The sequence below is a fragment of the Triturus cristatus genome, chromosome 5_1 (genome assembly GCF_964204655.1).
Source record: "Triturus cristatus chromosome 5_1, aTriCri1.1, whole genome shotgun sequence".
Taxonomy (NCBI): domain Eukaryota; kingdom Metazoa; phylum Chordata; class Amphibia; order Caudata; family Salamandridae; genus Triturus; species Triturus cristatus.
Window position 1 is genome coordinate 301,563,713 of NC_140587.1, and position 20,586 is coordinate 301,584,298.

Consider the following 20,586-nt stretch of genomic DNA (forward strand, 5'->3'; position numbering starts at 1 on the left):
GCAAGTAAAAACCAGAAGTTTAAAATTAAACCGATGATAAATTATGCAGTCACAGGCAGGTTAAAACCACAATTTTTAAACTAACAACCACAAGCAAACGCAGTTTTAAAAAAAAGTGATGCAATCACGGGTAGGGAAAATCGCTTTTTACATTTTAGGAAAGACCACACTAGTCTGCCTTCTTACCACCTCCTGGTCTTTGGTTCACTTCAATCTGAAGCACAGGGAAACTGCAGCTCACAAAATGGAGATGAATGACCCAAAGAAGAACGTTACTGGCCACCATCCATAACACAGTGGACAGTTACGGGCATCAGTATGTTGAAAGGTAGCATCAATGGCCGCAGACATTAAAGACTATTAATATTGTCCCCAGCTGTTAATGAACATTAAAGTTCAAATGCACCAATGTAGCTTCATGCCTACCTATACTTGCATTGTGTATACGGTGTAAACGCAGTCCTAGGTTACGTCCACACCCTCCTCGTAGACTTTGAAAAAACCTTTGACTTAGTCGATTGATCCTTCCTGTTTGGGGTACTGGACCGGGTGGGATTCGGTCCCAACTTCACATATTACATATGAGTGCTGTACAACTGCATCTCCACTCCAGTAAGAGTCAATGGGACGATATCTGATATCTTCCCAATCCGAAGGGGAACTAGCAGGAATGCCCTTTATCCACGCTCCTCTTTGCTTGTGCCGTCTAGCCATTAGTCTGACTATGCACAGGTTGAGGGATGACGGCTGACTGGGCCGGTGGAAGATAAAATTTGCTCTATATGCCGATTACATTGTCTTTTTCCTAGCTAGCCCAGTCTGGCCCTCATGCCCTGAATACTCGCCTAGTACAGGGATGCCTCTGGCCTTCGCGTGATCTGGCACAAATCCCTCTTGGTTCCTATTAAGTGGGATACTATAGCTGGGTGTACACATTTCCAGGGACCCGGTGTTTGCCGAGGCCCACAATCTTTCCCCACTTGTTACCAGAATGAAACGGGACTTCTGGAGATGGGAGGGTCTACTCCTCAACCTACTGAGAAAAGTCACCCTCTTCAGGCTGATGATATTGCCTAGTTTCCTCTACATCCCTCATCTATTCCCTTGCTCCATCCCAGTTTGTTACAGAAAATCAATGCTTTGACCCAGACTTTCTTGTCGGTAGGCCAGCCACCCCGTATCGTGTTTGACAAGTGCAGGTAGTCTGTTTATGATGGGGGACTTGGGGTGATAGGAGTTAAACTACTATTGTACCGCTTGAATGAGTGCAATCAATGAGCGGCTAACAGAGGGTGGGATGACCCTGCGTATTGGCTGGAGCTTTCCCATCTGGGCCAACTTCCATTCTGGGGCTGATCTATAGCTCCCCATCCCCAACCATTTACTCGAGCTGACGGCGACATCTATTACGATTTGGCACATGGGCCTGTGCTTCACGGGTTGGAAAAGAAGCTCACACCGATGCCTCTGCTGTTGGAAGGAGAATTGCTGTACTGTCCTGCTTGCCTTGGAGGCTTTAGACATTGGGATGACATGTGGATCACCACTCTAGGAGATGTTTGGGATGGGACCACTTACACTCCCTGTCACCTATGTACCCAGACCACCCTTCCGGATTGCAGCCCACGCAAGGCCAAACTTATGTTGGTTAACCATGCTCCAGATAGGTTTGAATCCCTCCAGCAGTGGTGGGGGAGGTAGCTGGGTCCACTAGAGGATGAAGACTTGCGAGATGCCCATAAGGCGCCATGTGAATTAGTTCTCCTCCAGAATGCTATTAATCCAACTCCCTTACTTCCACACTACATACTTTACACCCAGATCTTTATGGAAGGCAGGGATGTCTCAACCTACCTGTTTCTGTTGCTCCCAAACAGGCGTGGACTTTACCACATGGTATGGACCTGTTCCCAAATACACGGCTTCTGGTAGGGCATAGGGAAAACGTTAGGCCATTTGAGCAGGACTGTGCCTTTAACTCTTAAAGTAGGGTTGCTTGTCATGATGGAGGATTTGGGAGGCCCCAACGGTGAGTGGATAATGGTGAGAGTTGCCACAGTGGGGGCCCAAACGCTGCATCGCCTGCAAATAGAAATTCTCCATCTCTCACCGCCCCCCCTCCTCTCCCTCCCCTCCCTTGGCTCAGTGGCGAGTGGGTGTAGACTTGTGTGCCAAGATGAAAGAACCAATAAATCCTGCCTGGGGCTGTCTGCAGAAACATGACAATATTTTAGGCAAGTGGTGGCTGAAGGTGGCAGGTTTGGGAGGGCATGGCCTTGGTGTATGCTTGCTATTAGTGATATTTTCACAGCAGATTGTCGTCATCTGTTCTCGTTTACTGAGAAGAAAAAAACATTTGTTTATCAAAAACAATGTTTCCATGCAGTAGCAATAGCTTCAGGTCAGTTCATCTTTCTTTTATGGGTTTTTTTGTACAAATTTTGCTAGATAAGTGAAAAGGATTGATACTTTTTTATGAATATTGACTGCTACTTTGCCATGCTACTGGCTGTCAAAAAGGACATCTTGGGCCACTTTAATTTTTATATGCTAAATTTCCAGTTTGGGAACCAGTTCATGACTGCTGCTCGAACTATACATACATTTTGTGATTTTCGTTTTCTCAGATAAAATTTGATTTTTTGTTTATAGTTCAGAATTTTATAGAACTAATCTGCAATTAGCCTACACAATTTTGAAACATTTTGCCTGTTTGTTTAATGGGGCCAGTTATTGTGTAATCAAGGTCTTTTAGCATGCATTCAACAAATTGATGCCACCCGCAGAAGCACAGTGAAATCATGCACACTTTTCAATCACCAATTCCCATTTGTAATTCATTGACCCTAAAGTTTATAATAGCAAGTTGCCTTATCTCCCTGCCTCCCCCACCCCCCCTTCAAGCTGGTGAAATGCAGGCTATAAATTTGACCTACCATAGTTACTGTGAGAAAATATGTGAAGGTATTTTTTTCATTTCCCTAGGTGGATCTTCTTCAACGTATGCCCCATCCTATTACCATGTGCAGCCTAAGCAAAATTCTACATGTGAGGGTAAAAAAACAGATTTCGAGTTGTATGGAGGAAAGACATCTGCTACACATATGCTTTGCAGCACACCTGCTGGTGGTAAGTATTGTATAAAGGCTAATCTAACTTACATGTTGTTTGACTGAACTTTTAAACTATCCTCAACACCCTCTAGATCAGGGATCTTAACACTGGGGAGCGGGCCCCCTAGGGGGGCCTCAGGTGATCCCTGGGGGGCTCCAGGTTCTGGTTAAAAGATGCATTATGCTCTGTAATGGACCGTCACTAACCTCTTTTATAATTTAAAACCTGGCTGGGACTGTGTCAAAAGGAAAGGGACTCCAAATATTCTTCAAAACCCCCAGCCACCCACTGTTTATACTTTAAATAGATACAATTTAATAAAATAATTGTGAAGAATTCTGAGGACCGCTGGATTTTGGACAGCTGTCTCAAGGAAGTGCAAACCTATATTTACCAGACATATTTTCCAAGCACTCAAAGCAAAGTACACACCAAAGTAGAAATTGTCACCAATATTGAAATCGAGGCGTGCATCTGTTTTCTTACAGGAGCGCCAGTTGGGGCTCCAGTATAGTCTAGTACTTTTAAATAAAAGGACATCTCACAGATGCTTCTGGATAGAGGGCGAAACCTGTAAGCTTGTGAGTATTCTCACACTATGTGTAGAGTTCATCTGGTTCTTGTCCACTCCTTCCATATTTAGCTAGTGAGCTCCGTAAGTCCGCCCCAAGCTCAGTTTCATCAACTACCTGCTTTTGAAGTCTGCTTTTTTACTCTATAGCTTCCCCAGAAGTGTAGATGAAAACTAGCCACCTCAGCCGAGGAACTATAGTCCACAATAGAGTGGTCTTGGAACAAAACTAATATGCACTCTGAAAGCTCCCCCACTACTTTAACCTGAATAGATCAGTGTTGCTAACTTAAATTAATCTGAGGCAGTCATGCTTTTTTCGACGTGTTTCAAACTTCACTGTCCTTATAGCCACGGAGTCTTTTTTTTTATTATTTTTTTTTTGTTGTTTTTTGCAGTAAAACATTTTTTTGACATTGCTCTGCTCCTTTCAGTGTTCTTGAGCATTGAAAACCTGTTTTGCCAGAACCCTACTACATCTTCAACATTTAATCTTTATTAGATCCACCTTATCCTTTCTAAATTATTATAGCTGTACTTAAATACATACATTAACGCAAGTATGTTGTAACTTATCCACCTGTTAATGAGGTGGACAGACCGCATAGAATTGCATTTCTTATTTAATATTGCGATTTTTGTGTTTCTGTGACTGGTTTACCAACCAGACGTTGAGTATGTGTTTAAAAACCATAAAATTGTGAAAAGATTCAGTGCTGGAGATTAAATATCTGACTCGACCTACATCAAGGCATTCTTCTGACAGCCTTCTGTGCATTGTGTGCTTACTTAGAGGCTTGCACCTGTCTTTCAGATTTTTCTCAGTTCCTAAGAAAAAGTCATGCTTATTATTTATGACACTTAATTTCTGTCTTTTCCCCAGGCTGTTTTTAATTATTTTTCTCAAATTTGTACAACATACCCTGTAGAGAAATCTTTCTGTAAAACTTCTACTTCAGTTGTTTTCAGAAGGCGAATATCTGATTTTCTTTGATAAAAGGTTTTTTCGTTTGACTCATGCACATATCTTGCATATTCGGAGAGCTCTGATATAGGATAGGATAGGATAGGATAGCCACTTGTAAAGCGCGAACGAATGCCGAAGCGTCTTGGCGCTGGTGGGTAGAGAGAGGAGACCTCCATGATTAACACTGGGACACATCGAAAAGCCGTGTTTTTAACAGTTTTCTGAAAACTTGATGACTATCTGTTAGTTTCAGAGAGGCAGGAAGTTAGTTCCAGAGACTGGCGGCATGAAAGGAGAAGGCTCTGCCGCCCCATCTGGCTTTCCTGACACGATTTAGTCTAAGGAGGGATTGAGAGGAGGACCTAAGTGTCCGACCTGGAGAGTAGGGAACAAGAAGATTCCGAACCTCCTTTGCTCCCCCCCAAACACAGCCTTATGTACTAAGCACAGAGCCTTAAAATCACCTGCACTGACATGAAATGAACTTGGAGACTTTGCAGGGAAATGTATGGCAAGATGCTGTATTGGTGACAAACCTTGCTACGCATGGGTATGGCTGATGGATTTGGTTCTAGAATTTGTAAACAGTTGAAAGTACATACAGCTTATGCAAAGGAGTAGTTTTGGAGTGTGTGCATTTCATGGGTATAAACATTAAAGTATATCTTGGAGATGCTGAAAATTGCAGAGTGGAAGGTTGAGGATGAGGTTTTTGTAGTTTAATTTTCTGGTAAATGAAAAAGTCATATTACGTACTATGTTTTTTATCTGTTGTTTCCTTCGGTTAATCACTTCTGGTCTCCATCTCTCATAAACTGCTTCTTAGCCTACCTTGTCCCATATGACCCTGCTTTAATGGATTAGCTGGATGATGTCTGACTGATATAGGGGTAAGCTTGAGAATGTTGCACAAGTATATAAGAAGACTGGTAAAGAGTTTTGGTTCTGGGACTCTAATGCATTGCCTGTAGATTTCCGGCCTCCTCTGTTACATCTTCCCTGTTAAGGAAGCTTGTGCTTGCATGATTGGGAGAAGATAAAAGTTGGAAAGTCCAAGGTTCCACTGTTTGAAACCAATTCTCTTAAAACATCTAAAGTTCTCTTTTGACCACTTTTGACAGAAGGCCCTTGCACGTATGAGTAATTGACTTTCTTGCTGCGTTAAAAAAAAAAAACCTAACCTACAGAAACCTGGTAATGATGGAGACACTTAACGTGTGCACACTTTACCAACATTTTCATCCCAACAGCAGTGTACACATACCTGCCATACTCTTTAATGTTCATTCATAATTTCCCGAATCCCCCTTTGTCATCTGTTTATTTCCATCCACGTAACAATACAAATTACTCATCCACACTTTAATCCATCAGTCCAACTCTCACTTTCTATGCTTATTTACCTCTAGTCCTACTGTCATCTACACTGCTTTATGTCTTCTAAACATGTCATTCATTCTTGCTCATAAAAAGTTTGGCACTTTGTGTGCAGACACATCTAGCAATCAATAAATTAACCTGTTAGCTTAATGTTAAATCTAGACCTGTGTGCTTTGTCAGTCTATAATAAAATAAAAAAGTTGATGTAAGGCTTAACTAGTGCATAACAGCTAGAATTTAGCTAAGGTTGCTATCCCTGTGTCAGTTATGTTTTGAAATATTAGTATGAGATTTACCTTCAAAATAATGTTCTTGATATGCAGGCGGTGGCCACGTATATTTTTGCATTGTTGTTCATACAGCCATGTAATGTCTTTGCAATGCACTAACATGGTTGTAAGTAATGCAAAGGTCTTTGATATTCTTAGGTGATGTTTTTACTCAAGAATATTTCTGTCTTTGTAGCTCAGTCAAAGAGAAGGCGACCTCGCAGGAAAAGTAAGTGGAGCTCAGGAACCATTACAAAGAAAAAGAAAACACCCAGTACAATTAAGAATGAAAGTTTAATTTCAATTGAAGAGGATGAGGACGACAGCGATTGTGCTCCTGACAACCACAACTCCAGTATGGACCAAAGTGAACTTGAATTGCACGGAGATTCCTCAATGGACGCAGAAGGTGAAAGTGCCATTCGGGAAAGACTGTGTAATGGAACTGAAAAATCCGGGGATGATGACCATGAAACGGAGAGCATGAATGATTGTCAGACTCTCAACAATCCTGTTTCTTCAGATTTAAACAAACAGACTGAAGCATCCAATGGCGAAACTTCTAACTCGCACGGCACTTTAAATGGGCACAGAACTGACCTACAAGGTAAGTGGAGGAAAGCTTGAAGCTATTCTTGACGGTATACACTTGGAAATGACTAAATCAGACAATTCACACAACTGGTTCTTATATTGAACTCTGGGATGTAGCCCAGGAGGCCTTGACATCCCAGTTAATGATGGACCTGTTGCATTCAAAGCATCACGTTCAACAACAATCATATGTTCCTGACATGAAATCAAATGCTATTCTTTTATAGTCCTGAGACAGCACTGTCTTTCTAATCAAACTAGGACAGAAAAATTAGGTGCACCCTAAAAACACTCTTTTGGTTCTTGGAGGAATTGGTAAGCTACCCCCTTGATCTGGGGTATACATTTTCTTTTATATGCTTGGATAATTAAGAACAGGATTGGGAAAATGGCAGACTATGAAAGGTTTGAAGTGAATTAATTGTCCGCTTGGTATGCCCCATGTGACTTCATCTCGGGTGCATCAAACAGGTTTCATCTTATCTTCATGTAACGAGTGTCTCTTGTACCCCTTCCCTTTCCTCCAGACCTTAGCTTGCTGCTTTTAGGTTGATCGCTTCAGCCCGGTCTGTCATCCTGCATTGTCAGGTTGTATTTAAAGTGGCAGTGGAGATAGTCTGGGAGCGTCGACCTCCATTGCAGGCCAGGACAGAGCAGGTGCAGTTCCCCCCCCTAGCCACCCTAATTCCCTATTTTGAATCCACACTAGGAATTTCCAAAGATGTGTTTAAAGTGTGAACCAATTCACCGGATGCCCTATAAGACCCACTGCTGTGGATACTTCTACCTTTATATTCCTCACCAGTAGAATAATCCTAGGCTGTGCTTAAGAAGCATGGAAAAGTTAACTTGCTTAGACTGTCCATCTGTCACAGGATCTTTATCCTCTAAACCGGAGTTGGTCATTATGGTGTCAGCAGATCCTCTTCCAAGTGCCCCAACGTCACTGGCCCTGGCCCTGGAGGTGCTTAGTTTTCTACATGCACCACCTCAGTCATTCTGGGATCCTCTGGCTCAGACTCAAGTGGTCAAAGAATTCTCAGTGCTGGCTATGGACCTGGCTGCGTTCCTTAATGCAAGGTTTAACATTTTTGCAAGGGCCATGGTATCCCCAAGGGTGCTAGTGGGCCCCATGAAGCCATATAGCATGGCAATATTTATGCCTTTGACTCAGACGGCAGAACAAATGCTGGCTCACAGATACACAACCACTGATGCCGTGCCCGGTCCCCGCCAATTATGTCGACACAATCTCATTCTTTGCCAAACTCTGAGCCATGTGCACCACCTCCACTGTTCGGAGTCGTGCTTCAGAACAGGTTTAGGAGGTAGGCTCTTGAAAGAGGAGGAATAGTCAGAGGATCCATAACCCTTCCGATCCCCTTAATCTCTGTGCTTGCGGGTGTAATGCAGGAAGAGCTGCTACTTGAGGATGGCAGGCCTATCTTTGTCCAGTTGACTGGACACTTCAGAAATTGAAAATGGAATTCCACTCTAGGCCCCCAACCTTCCAATCTATGGTCATGAAAGGAGCTTGGATACTAGATCTTCAGCTTCCAATATTGGATCTCCATTCTTCCCCCCCCCCCCCCCCCCCACACTTCAGACCTTTTAATTCCTTTCAGTGACTCCTTGGTGGAGCCAATCATGGGAGCCTGGGTAAAGCCACCTCTGCACTTGAAGGAAACAGATTAGTGGCAAGGTACTACCACTCGCACCAGGAGATCCTCCCTTCCTCTCTGGGCACCCATCACCAGAGTATTTGGTCTTTCAAGCTTCCTGCCCCTAGGACATGTAGAACGGATACCTTCCTTTTAGTATCATCAGACAGGAAATCTAAAAAGATGGAAGCGTAGGGAAATATTTTTTTTCTGCACGCAGTATGGTGCTAATGTCACTGAGTGATACCCAGCTTTTAGGAAGGTGCAAGCATGCAGTGTGGGACATGGCCCAGATACTTGCTCCAAATATCCCTGAGGACAAGAAGTCACTTCAGGAGGTTATCGAATCTGGCTTGAAGATTGCAAATTCTGTGGTCAATGCTTTGAGGACTTCTGTCTCTCTAAGCAGTCATGTCTGTCTTCTGACTCCAGGTTTCTCATCCGATGTGGAACCCAACCTGATGGGGATGAAGCGGTGCAGCTGGTGCAGTAAAATTGGCAGAGATGTTTCTCACAATATTTCCTTGTTCCCAAGGATGGCAATCTAGGTCTGTTCCTAGACTTCTAGGACTTGAATGGTCTCCTGAAGAAGTTCAAGATACTAGTCTTGTTGGCATTGGAAGCAGGATAGTGGGTGGTGTATCTTAAACTACATGATGCATATTTCCAAATTCCTGTACTGCGGTCCAATGGTCAGTACTTGTGTTTTGTTCTACCCATTACCAGTTTGCAGTACTTCAGTAGTATCTGACATTGGCACCTCCAAGCTTCACCAAGGTGATGGCAGTGTTAGTGACCCATCTCAGACGGTTGGGAATTCCATACCGGAGCAAATAACTGCTCAAAGCTTGATCGTCTGAGATTTTGATGAATCATCTGCAGTTGACAATTTTACTACTATTCCACCTGAACTTTTCAATAACGTCACTTTAACTAATATATGTGTGATTCATTACCCATGTTTTTAATGACACAGCCCTAAAATACAACCAAATTAATAATTTTATGTAAAACCTACACACCAAAGGTCATGTTACTTAAAACCATTAAATAATTATTTGCCTGCTTGGTAAAGTACCTCCTTGTAGACCTTCAAAAAAAACCTTTGATACTTCTCTGCATTACAACGACTTTAACAGTAGCCTGTGTGTTAACGACTGTGTTAAGTCTACATATCTGTACATGGGAATCGTCACATACATTCAAAAAGCACTACTACCTTGACAGTCAGATCTGCAGTTTTTCCTAATCTCAATGTCTACTATGTTTCAATATGAAAACCCATTTAGGTACAGTTTTCTAGTGAAATGATACCGCCTAAGCGGTCGCGATTTAAATATTTTCAGCACTGTGAGGGGCACAACATCGCTCTATGGTGCCTAGGAACTGACCAGGACGTCGGCGGCTGTGCATCCTTTTGAAAGATGCACCCCAAAGCGCAGAAAAAATGGGTTGCCAAGATATTTATGGCCAGAGTGAGAAAACCATGTGGACGCTGCAAGTCTCTACTGAGGGTTCCAGTCTCATCACCTTAGTCACAGTTTTCTTGAAAGAAAAACCCAAGAGGAGGCATAAATCTTGCTGCCACACTTCCAGAAGTAAGTCGCTTGGACCTTAGACTTAGCCTCATCCTCAGTCTGCTCAAGAACCAGTGGAAAAGCTAACAGATTCCGGGGGTCTGTGGCTCTGTATAATTTGGTGCCAGTTCCTGATACTTAATAGCCTGCGGCGCCATCTCAAATGCCATAAGCATTACAGCCATACCCAGAGTTTTCGACACCTTGGACAGATTTATCAGCCTTTCTGAACATTATGTTCGGTGTTTTCAGCAGAGCCATGATCCCATATGTTGTGCCGGCTAGCACCATGGGTCTGATTGCATATTCCTTGGGAAGCTTGCTGACATCCTACCATTCTGCACCCATCACAAGGTTCATGAAGTTGCCTCCGATCTCAGGTTTTTACAAATCAAGGGAAACCCAAAAGTAGACTGGTACCTTGGGTAGAAAACTGCAGTTAACTACAGTGGCCCCATAACACATGCATTTAAACCATATCGCCAACCAAATAGTAATGTAATTCAAAACACCAAGGGCCTCCACCACTATCTCAGTACAGAGTGCCAAGCAATGTAAGCCAGCACCGGGAGATCTGTTTCTTATCCGCCCCTCCAACTCCAGATAGCTTAGTGGTACAGGCTATCTGAAAGAGACACGTTAGTGATAAATTCCTTACCTTAGAATATCCCCAGGCGTCAGACTGCATCTGGACCGTTTTCATCAGCAGTACCCTTGCGCGTCGGTAGGCGTCATCGTGCGGCTCTGCGTACGTCGCTGGCATTGTAGCTGCCGAGATGACGTCGGCAGAGCTACTTAGACACGCCCACGCGCACTTATGTCGGTTCTTTCTTTTTCCGCGCCAGCAAGCTCCGATCCGAGAGAGCGGTACTCCTAGTTATTACTTTAACTTGGTTTTTGAGAACTTGTTTCTCTTGTTTTGTTGAGTACTTGACTCCTGGTGCAGTAGGGATGCCCGGGTTTAAGTCCTGTAGGGCCTGCCGTCGGAACATGTCGGTGGCGGACCCGCATGACGTGTGTCTGCCTGGGGCACGCCCATGACCCTGAGGCGTGCCCCGATTGTTGGGCCGTGGCGCCGAACGCTTTACTAACTGGGGTAGCATGTGAGCAAAAGAATGATGGATTTCACCCAGATCTCTTGACTGGGGGTGAATGTTTTGATTTGTTCTGCATTCCGTTCCATCAATTGTCTCTTTTGCTTTCTTGGCCTAAGTGCGCCAGGTATGCCCAGACGTGGGTCCTGGGCTCACTGTGCCACTGGAATCAACGATCCTGACTGAAGAGGGGTGAAACTCCGAAACAGGTCCTAGGATGCTTCTTTCCGGTCCAGGAAGGACCTGGCTTGGCAGTTTGGGCTGTACTGTTCCCATGAGACACAGGGTCAAGACTGATTTGCATATGGCCAGGTCTAAACTGGGGTGGCATGGTGAGCAAAAAAATGATGGATTTAACCCAGATCTCTTAACTGGGGGTGAAGGTTTTGATTTGTTCTGCATTCCGTCCATCAATTGTGTCGAAAGCTTTGTGGGAGCGTTCCCGAAAGTTGTTGGAGGCCCGGCAATCGGTTCAGCGCCGATCGAGGTCCTGTCCCGTGGGAGGTTGAGGGACTTGTCTCGGAGCGGACACCGTCGCTCGTAGGACTCGGGGACGGGCAAGTCAAGGCACAATAAAAAGTCAAAGAAGCGATGTCGCTCTTCGTCTACCCCCTCACCGGTCGCGGAACGCGGTGGAGGGGGCTGGTGGTCACTTCCCTACCGTCGTTTCCTGTGACCTACCCACCTTTCCCAGGTCCGCTTGCGATGCAGGAAGAAATAGGTATTCCTGTCGGCCATGCACCGTTTGTTTCCCACGTTGGATCCCTCCGGAGCGCCTTCGGTCTCCGTGGGATGGTTCTGCCCCCGTGGGATGGTTCTGCCCCCGTGCCGGCTCCAGCGACTGGGACAGCGTCGGACCTGGATTGGTCTACTATCCCCCGATTCCCATTCCAGGTGAGTTTATCCCATTTCCCTGGGCACCTCATCCTTACCGGCCTCTTCAACAGCCGGTGGATGAAGGGGAGTACTGGGAGGGTCTGAGGACCCTCTGGCAGCTCAATGCGGGGATGAGCTGGAGTAGGAGGGTGATATAGAAGGTCCAGGCGATCTGTATTTCTTTCCACACCCTGGTACACTGTCCCCTTCTTCCTTGGCTACGGAGGAGGTTGGGACTTTTTCAGTGATGTTGCATAGGGTGGCTGAGGCTCTTAACCTCGAGCTCCCTTCTGTGCCTATCCGGACCAATCTCCTGACCGAGGTGCTGCAGCCAACGTCTTTTTCCGCGGAGCCGTTGCCTTTCAACGAAGCACTTACGGGAATCCTGTTGAGCACCTGGAACAAACCTAACACAGGGGTTCTTGTAGAGAAGGGTGTGGCACGCCATCGCCCAGTGCCGGGCGACTCTAGCTTTCTCACGCAACATACGACGCCTCAGAGTCTGGTTGTCGAGCGCATTCCCTTCTGCTCTGCCAAGCGCATTCCCTTCTGCTCCTCCGGACAAGGAATCTAAAACTGGAGCAGTTTGGGGAAAAAGATTTTCACTTCTGCCAGTTCCGGATTGCGGGCGCTGAATGCTGCGTGCCTATTGGGTCGCTATTCATGTTCTGTGTGGGACACCGTGGCACAGGTGCTGCCACAGTGCCCTGTGAAAGCTCGGGCGGTGCTCTCCCAGGCCATATCTGATGGGAGAGATGCTGCTAAATTCACTATCCGTTGTTGACTTGACACGGCTGATTCCCTCGACAGGGCACTTCCCACAACAGTGGGGCTTTGTCGTTACGCTTGGCTCTGAACTACTGTCTTCTCCGGGGATGTCCAGAACACTTTGTTGGACATGCCTTTTGATGGCAGGCCTCTTTGGTGCCAAGGCAGATAGCACCCTGGAACGCTTTAAGGACTCTCGGGCTATGGCCCAGTCCTTGGGCCTCGCCACCACGCGCACCCCCTCTGGGTCTGCTTTTCGCTCCTTTCGAGGTCAGGGCGAGGCGCCCAAGCACGTTACTTTCAGAACCGCTGGCCAGCGCAGCCGCAGTGCAGCTCCGGTCGTGGGGCACGCCGTGGTGTGTCCCGAGGCCGGCTGGTAAATCCACCACCGCCTCAAAACCTTCCTAGTCCGGTGTTTCAGGCCCACCAGACGCCAGTGGGCGGCATGATTCGCCATCACCTCCCCCACTGGCGCACCATCACTTCGGACAGGTGGGTTCTGCAGATAGTCCGAAGGGGCTACTCCCTCCCCTTCAAGTCTACCCCTCCAGCCATGCCACCTCAGTACCACATCATGTCGGGGGATCACTTGGCACTTCTCCAGCAGTAAGTTGCGGCCCTCTTGGCCAAGGGGGCCATCGAGTGCGTTCCGAAGCCAGAAGTAGGTCGTGGTTGTTACTCCCACTATTTCTTGGTTCCAAAGGAGGACAAAGGCCCTATCTTAGACCCCCGATCCGACTGCCTCTTCGGGAGGATCTCTTGTTGCAGCAACAGGGGATGGTCCTCCACCCGAACCTGTCCAGTCTCCTCCTCCTTGCGTGGAGATTGAGCGGCGACAGCTGATTCCATTTGACTTGCCTCCTGAAGTTTGTTATGTGATTCTGGCAGCCAGGCGTCCCTCCACTAAAACGGTATACGCAGGTCGGTGGCAAACATTTGTGGCATGGTGCACAGCGAAAGCTGTAGATCCTCTTTCTGCCCCTCTTTCTGAGGTCCTATTGTTCCTTCTCTCTTTGGCCCAGCAGGGCTCTGCTCTGGGCACTATCAAGGGCTACCTTTCTGCTCTTTCAGACTTTCTTAGGCTGCCTGATCAGCCCTCTCTTTTCAAGTCCCCAGTTGTCAATAGATTTCTCAAAGGCATTACTCCCCTTTTCCCTCATATTCCTTTTGTGATGCCTCAATGGGACTTGAACCTGTTTCTCACATACTTGATGTGCGCTCCCTTTGAGCCTCTTCAGAACTGTCCTTTGCGGACAAGGTTGTGCTTCGACCGTGTCCCTCCTTTATACCAAAAGTAGTGTCTGCCTTTCATCTCGGGCAAACTGTCACTCTGCCCACTTTCTTTACGCCCCCTTCAAGAGAAGAGGAGAGGCTCCACCGTCTGGACCCAAAACGTGTGCTTTTGTTCTATCTCAACCGCACACAACAGTTCCGGGTGGATGACCATCTCTTTGTTGGCTACCTGGGCGCCAAGAAAGGCCGGGCTGTGCACAAGTGAACTATCTCCCGTTGGGTTGTCTTGTGCATTAAAGCCTGTTACACTCCGGCTAAAAAGGAACCTCTAGTTTGGCTGCACGCCCATTCTACCAGGGCAACAGCAGCTACTACAGCATTAGGACGCGGTGTACCCCTGCAAGACATCTATCGGGCAGCCACTTGGGCCTTGTTGCATACTTTCACTAAGAACTTATGCCTTGATAGTCCGGTCCGAAGAGACTGCTTCTTTGGCAGGTCGGTTCTCCGTGACTTTCTGGTGTAATCTCATTTCGCAGACCCACCACCAGGGTTGGTATTGCTTGGGTATGTATTCTAAGGTAAGGAATCTATCACTAACGTGTCTTTCAGATGCACAAGTTTACTTACTTTTTGTAACGATATATCTGTAAGAGACATTAGTTGGTGATAGTGCCTCTCCCTGGGCTTTTTGTACCATCCGACAGACTTCTGACCACAGATTCTTCACCTTTTGAATACTCCCTACCATTCACACTTGATCAGTAAAATGTTCAGCCGGACCTCTTCGGGTCACTAGGAGGCACCAGCGACTTGTTCCACGGCTGATGTCTTTAGCGGGGCTATACAAATGCCATCCATGTGCCCTGACTTCAGTTATTATGTCTGTGGTGCCAACAGACACGGATACAGAGCTTCCCCTTGTATGTTTGATGATTTCTGGAAAAATATTGCCACAGTTTGCAAGAGAAAATGTAAACTCCTAAATCTACAGGGTTCAAAGCCGGTGGGGAATGTCGCAAAAAGATGTTTGTGAGTGACCCACATGTGGTTTGTCTGTGTGGCAAGGGTCAGACCACAACTTCAAGGCCTGAAGGGATTGTACCTTGAGGCACCCCATGGCCGTTCAACACAGGAAAGTGAGGCTCTCTGCCAGCTGAGCCCTTTGTATTTGCTCCGGCCAGACTTCAGTACCTGCTCCCTCTCTGGCACCACAACTCTTGCCGGAAGATGATCCATTGATGCATATGCGGGCGCCATTAACCACAGCCAACAGCCACAGCCACAGCCAACAGCCAACCTATAGTGCTGCCTAGCACTGCCTCGACCAAGGCCATGCACTCATTTATCTGAGCCAGCCACAGCAACAAGTTCTGAGCCTCTTCCATTCAATGATGCTCTAACAGGCGCAGGTTTTCTGGGCATAGGTCAAACCCTACTCTGGCCCACCTGTTAGATCGACAGATCGCCAGGCTACCCCTCCGTGCTGCTGGCGACCCAGATTTTACTACCCTTTGCCTGAGAACCTTGTGGTGTAGGCTTTAGCCAGTCAAGTAAATCTAAACTTTTCCCACTGCTCCCCTGACAAGAAATCGAAGAGAATATAAACCTTCAGTAAAAGCATTTTTTCCTCTAAAAGCTTGGCCCTTGGCTCTGTGAATGCCAGCTGCCTCCTAGGTTGCTACTCTGATGCCTTGTGGTGCTCAGCAGCCTAAGTATTGCTTATGGTCCTGGAAGACGTTCAAGCCATGCCGGACAGTCATGATGCGGCCAAATTCACCATTCAATACCACAGATTCTCCTCGAGCCATCTACACGTGTGGCCCTGCGCATGCATGCAGGAGCCGTCCTGCCTAGCCACATGAAGATGTCCATTGTTTTCCGAATTTATGGGGACAAAGCAGACTGTGCCCTAGAGCGCTTCAAAGATAGCAGGGCCACAGCGCACGCTGAGCCTCACTGCTCCCACCCGCATTAACAAAAACATGAAGTGCAGGCGTTTTTTGCGAAATGAGCCATAGATATGGTCCTTGTGCCAGAAGTCACTCGTGGTTATTCCCACTACTTCTTGGTGCTGAAAAGGAATGGGTACCTCTGTCCCGTGTTATATGCCCTCTCAATGCCTTCCTGCGAAGGCAAGTTCGGGATGCTCACTATGGCCCAGGCCGTGTTTGCCTTTGGCCCTAGAGACTGAGTCAAAGTGCTGGTACTGTACGATGCTTATTTTCACATACACATCCTGTCGGCCCACAGGTGTTACCTGTTCACAGTAGGTTGGAACCTTTTCAGTTTGCTATGCTTTCTTTTGGCCTTTCCAGTGCCCCTCAGGTGTTCACAAAAGAGCTGATGATGGTTGCAGCACATCTTCTGAGGTCAGGGTAAGGCAGGCTCGCACTAGGCAGTTGTCGCTTGCCTCCAGACAGCTAACCTCCTTACATTATCAACATGTCTGTATCGCACCTAACTCCTGCAGAGAAGCTCCCCTTCACTGGAACCATTCTGAACACTGCCATTTCACATCTTGCGCCCCCCACTCCCTCCGCGCCCCCCTCCCCCAACCCTGGAGCACAGAGTCCAGGCCATTTGAACTATAATCTGATCTATCTTAAAGAGACTATTAGCAATAGATTCCTTACCTTAGAATTACCCCCAGGCGTTAAACTGGATCCAGAAAATGTTTCTCTTAGCAATACCCCTATGCATCGGTCGACTCCGCGTTTGACATCGTGGTTGCTGGAATGACGTTGCGGTGCCTTCTTAGATGCCGCCCCTACGCGCTGTCAGTCATTTCTTTTTCTGCGCCAGCTTAGCGCTGATCCGGAGAGAGCTTGCTCCTTAATCATATTTTGTCTAAACTTTTGTCGACCTCTTTTTTCCGAGTCTTCAACTCCTGGTGCGCGAGGCATGTCCCATCATCTGACGGGCTTCAAGCCTTGTGAATCCTGTCACAAGCTGATGTCTGATGGATCCGCTCATCTGGAGCACGACCATGACCCGTAGTCATGCTCCGACTGCCGCGCCATGAATCCGAAGTCTTTGCGGTAGCAGTCCCAAAAGCTTTTGGAGGCCCGGCAGTCTGCTCCATGTTGCTCCCGGTCTCACTTGAGGGGAAGGTAGCAAGACCGGTCGTGGAGTCATACCTCCAAGTCTTCACAATCCTCAGGTAGGTCGAAGCACAAGAAGGCGGCAAAGAAGCACTGTCGCTCTTCGCCTTCTCCCCATTAGTTTGCTGCTGCGGGACCCTGAGTCATTGCTCTAAGGCTCTCTCTGGTGCCTGATTCAGGGACGAATCCACGCCTCTCCCGTTTCCGGGAGCCGGAGCACTCCCTGCCCAACTTCGTACATTCTACGAAGCCCTTAATCGAATCTTTGGACAATCACACTCTGCTGGTGTGCCTTTGGGCCCCTCTGAGCCGGTGGGGGCCCTGGGCCTTTGGTGCCAGCGGCTCCATCCCTAGCGCAGAAGGGCCCACATGGATCCAGGCCTGGATATGGATTGACGCCGGTTGAACTTACTTGACCTTACCCGGCGCTGATCCAGTCGACGCTGCCCTGGTGCCGTCCCCATCCTCATTCCCGAGGTGGACACTTAACCGGATTGACGTTGAATCTGACGCCGGAGAGTACTTTTGTTCCCTTGTTCATCCCAGATGTTCCCTATGGCCCTGAGGTTAGAGTTGCGGACTGGGAGGATTTGCTTGACCATTTGGCAGAACAGCTGGAAGAACCGGACTAGAGAGAAATTGGGTGACGCCAGTTGCCTGGACACCACCCTAGACCTTGGCATGCTTTATTTTTCTACTGTGGCTACGGAGGAGGGAGCGTCGTCCTCCGTAGCCTTGGGCCTGGAGCTCCCTACAGTGGCAGTTAGGACTAACCTCCCGACTGAGGTGATTCAACCAGCAGGACTTCCACTGAATTCTTCTTGGAAGCCCTCATGGACGATTGCCCGCCCCTCTCCCCCCGCCACCGCCTGCCTCCAGGCGATCCTATTTTCCTCATCCAACACCCTTCCCCTGAGAGCTTGGTGGTACAAGCTTCTTGTTCCAAGGGCGCATTCCCTTCTGCAACCCCGGATAGGGAATCCAAAAAGCTAGATCATCTTGGGAAGCGCATGTTCTCTTCCTCCAGCTTGCCACTGTGGTCCATGAAGACTGCATGCCTCTTGGGCCGTTACACCCATTCAGTCTGTGACTTGGTTGTGCAGGTGCTAACTCAGTGCCCGGAAGAGGCCCGGGCCGTTCTCTCCCAAGCAGTGGCGGATGGGAGAGACGCAGCCAAATTCACAATCAGATGTGGACTGGATACCACCGACTCACCAGGCAGAACGATTGCTCCGTCAGTGGCACTACTCCTGGTTGAGGACGTCTGGATTTTCCGGGGATGTTCAAGCAACTTTGCAGGACATGCCCTTTTTGGTGACAAGGCAGACTCTGCGCTGGAGCACTTCAAGGATTCTCGGGCTTCGGCCAGATCCTTGGGCCTTGCTGAGTCTTCCTGCCCACCACAGTCTGCCTTTAGCCCCTTTCGTGGCTACGTAAGGGGTACATCACCACGTCCAACCCTCTGGCCACCAGCCCACGCAAGCTGCCAAGCCTCTGCATGGCCGCAGGCGTGGGAACCAGCGACGCGGATCTGGGGACCAGCCCCCCCACACCCCACCCCACCCACTGACAGCAGCCTCCAAACCCTCCTAGTCTGACTTTTCAGGCCCATCAGAGGCCAGTGGACGGCAAGATTCGCCATCACGTCCCCACTGGCAATCCATCACGTCAGACAGGTGGGTTTTGCAGATAGTCTGAAGGGGCTACTCCCTTCCCTTCGAAACTACCTCTCCCTCCATGCCACCCTCTCTCAATCGAGTCTTGGGATCATTTGGCGGTTCTCCACCAGGAAGTCTCAGCTCTCTTGGCCAAGGGAGCTACCGAGAGGATCCCTGTTCCAGAAGTAGGTCGTGGTTGCTATACCCGCTACTTTCTGGTGCCCAAGAAGGACAAAAGCCTGCGTCCTATCCTGGACCTCTGGGCCCTCAACCGCTTCCTCTGGAAGGAGTTCAAAATGTTGACCTTGGCTCAGGTTCTATCTGCCCTCGACCCTGGAGACTGGGTAGTGGCATTGGACTTGTTGGACACCTATTTTCACATTTCCGTCCTGCCACCCCACAGACGGTATCTATGGTTCTCGGTAGACCACGAGTATTTTCAGTGCACCGTGCTCCTCTTCGTCCTTACCAGTGCCCCTTGGTGTTCACACAAGTGATGGCGGTGACCGCAGCTCATCGGGCAGATCAGGGCTTCCAGTTTTCCCCTATCTCGACGACTGGCTGTTGAAGGCGGGCTCGCCCCAGGCTGTTGTCTACCACCTCCAGCCTAAGTCAGACCTGCACTTGCTGGGGTTCTCTATAACCATGCTGAAGTCACACCTGACTCCTTCTCAGATGCTCCCTTTCATCGGAGCTGTTCTGAACACAGTTCAGTTTTGGGCCTATCCTCCCGAGCTGCAAGTCTGGGATACTCGGGCTATGATACTGATGTTTCAGCCTTTGTCCTGGATTTCACTGAGAATGATCCTGAGGCAGCTGGGCCTCATTGCCTCCTGCATCCTGCTGGTGGATCATTCCAGGTGGCATATGCAGGCACTGCAGTGGGACCTGAAGTTCTAGTGGGCGCAGCATTAGGGGAATCTTTGACTACATCCAGATCTCTGAGGTAACTGCGCAACAACTGCAGTGGTGGTTAACGAACCAGGATTGGGTCAGCGGCAGATCACTTCCCCAACCAGACCTCACAGTGGTGACTGATGTATCATTCCTAGGATGGGGTGGCCACCTGTGAGAGGCGGAGATCAGCGAAGTCTGGTCTCGGCGGAGTTTGAGCTCCATATCAACTTGTTGGAGCTCCAGGCGATTTCGCTTGGCACTGAAGGCAATCCTGCTCTCCCTCAAGGGGAAGACAGTGCAGGTGTTCATGGGCAACACCACAGTCATGTGGTACTGCAACAAACAGGGCTGGCTGGGATCATGGACCCCATGTCTTTGGACATGGCTGGAACGTCTGGGCATAACCCTGGTGGTTCAATACCTGATAGGTTCCCTGAATGCCAGGGCAGACCAACTCAGCCGTCGATGCCTGGTGGATCACGAAAGGAGTCTTCACTCAGAGGTGGTCCAAGGTCTTTCAGCGGTGAGGAGAGCCTTAGAACTCTTCGCCACCGAAGAGAACGCACAATGTCAGCATTTCCAAAGCCGCACTCGCTCGCCATGCTTTTGGTCGTGAGTGGAACTACGGTCTCCTGTACGCCTTTCTGCCTGTACCACTTCTGCCCTGTGTGCTGATGATCAAGCGTGACTGGGCCTTAGTCATTTTTGTGGCATCGGACTAGGCACAGAGTCTGGTACCCTGAGCATGGCTATCGATCCTCCGATCAGACCTCCATCCGAACCTGTCCAGCCTCCACCTCCTTGCGTGGAGATTGAGTGGCGA

At 48.3% G+C, this 20,586-nt stretch overlaps 1 protein-coding gene across 2 annotated transcripts in view; it reads left to right on the forward strand.

Moving 5' to 3' along the window:
• ATAD2 (ATPase family AAA domain containing 2) overlaps positions 1-20,586 on the forward strand; it is a 424,041-nt gene that overhangs the window by 263,935 nt on the left and 139,520 nt on the right. For both annotated transcript variants that reach the window (XM_085604996.1, XM_085604998.1), the window contains exons 24-25: positions 2,986-3,129; positions 6,498-6,908. In XM_085604996.1, the coding sequence (XP_085461122.1) occupies positions 2,986-3,129; positions 6,498-6,908 (555 nt within the window). The remainder of the gene's footprint in view (positions 1-2,985; positions 3,130-6,497; positions 6,909-20,586) is intronic.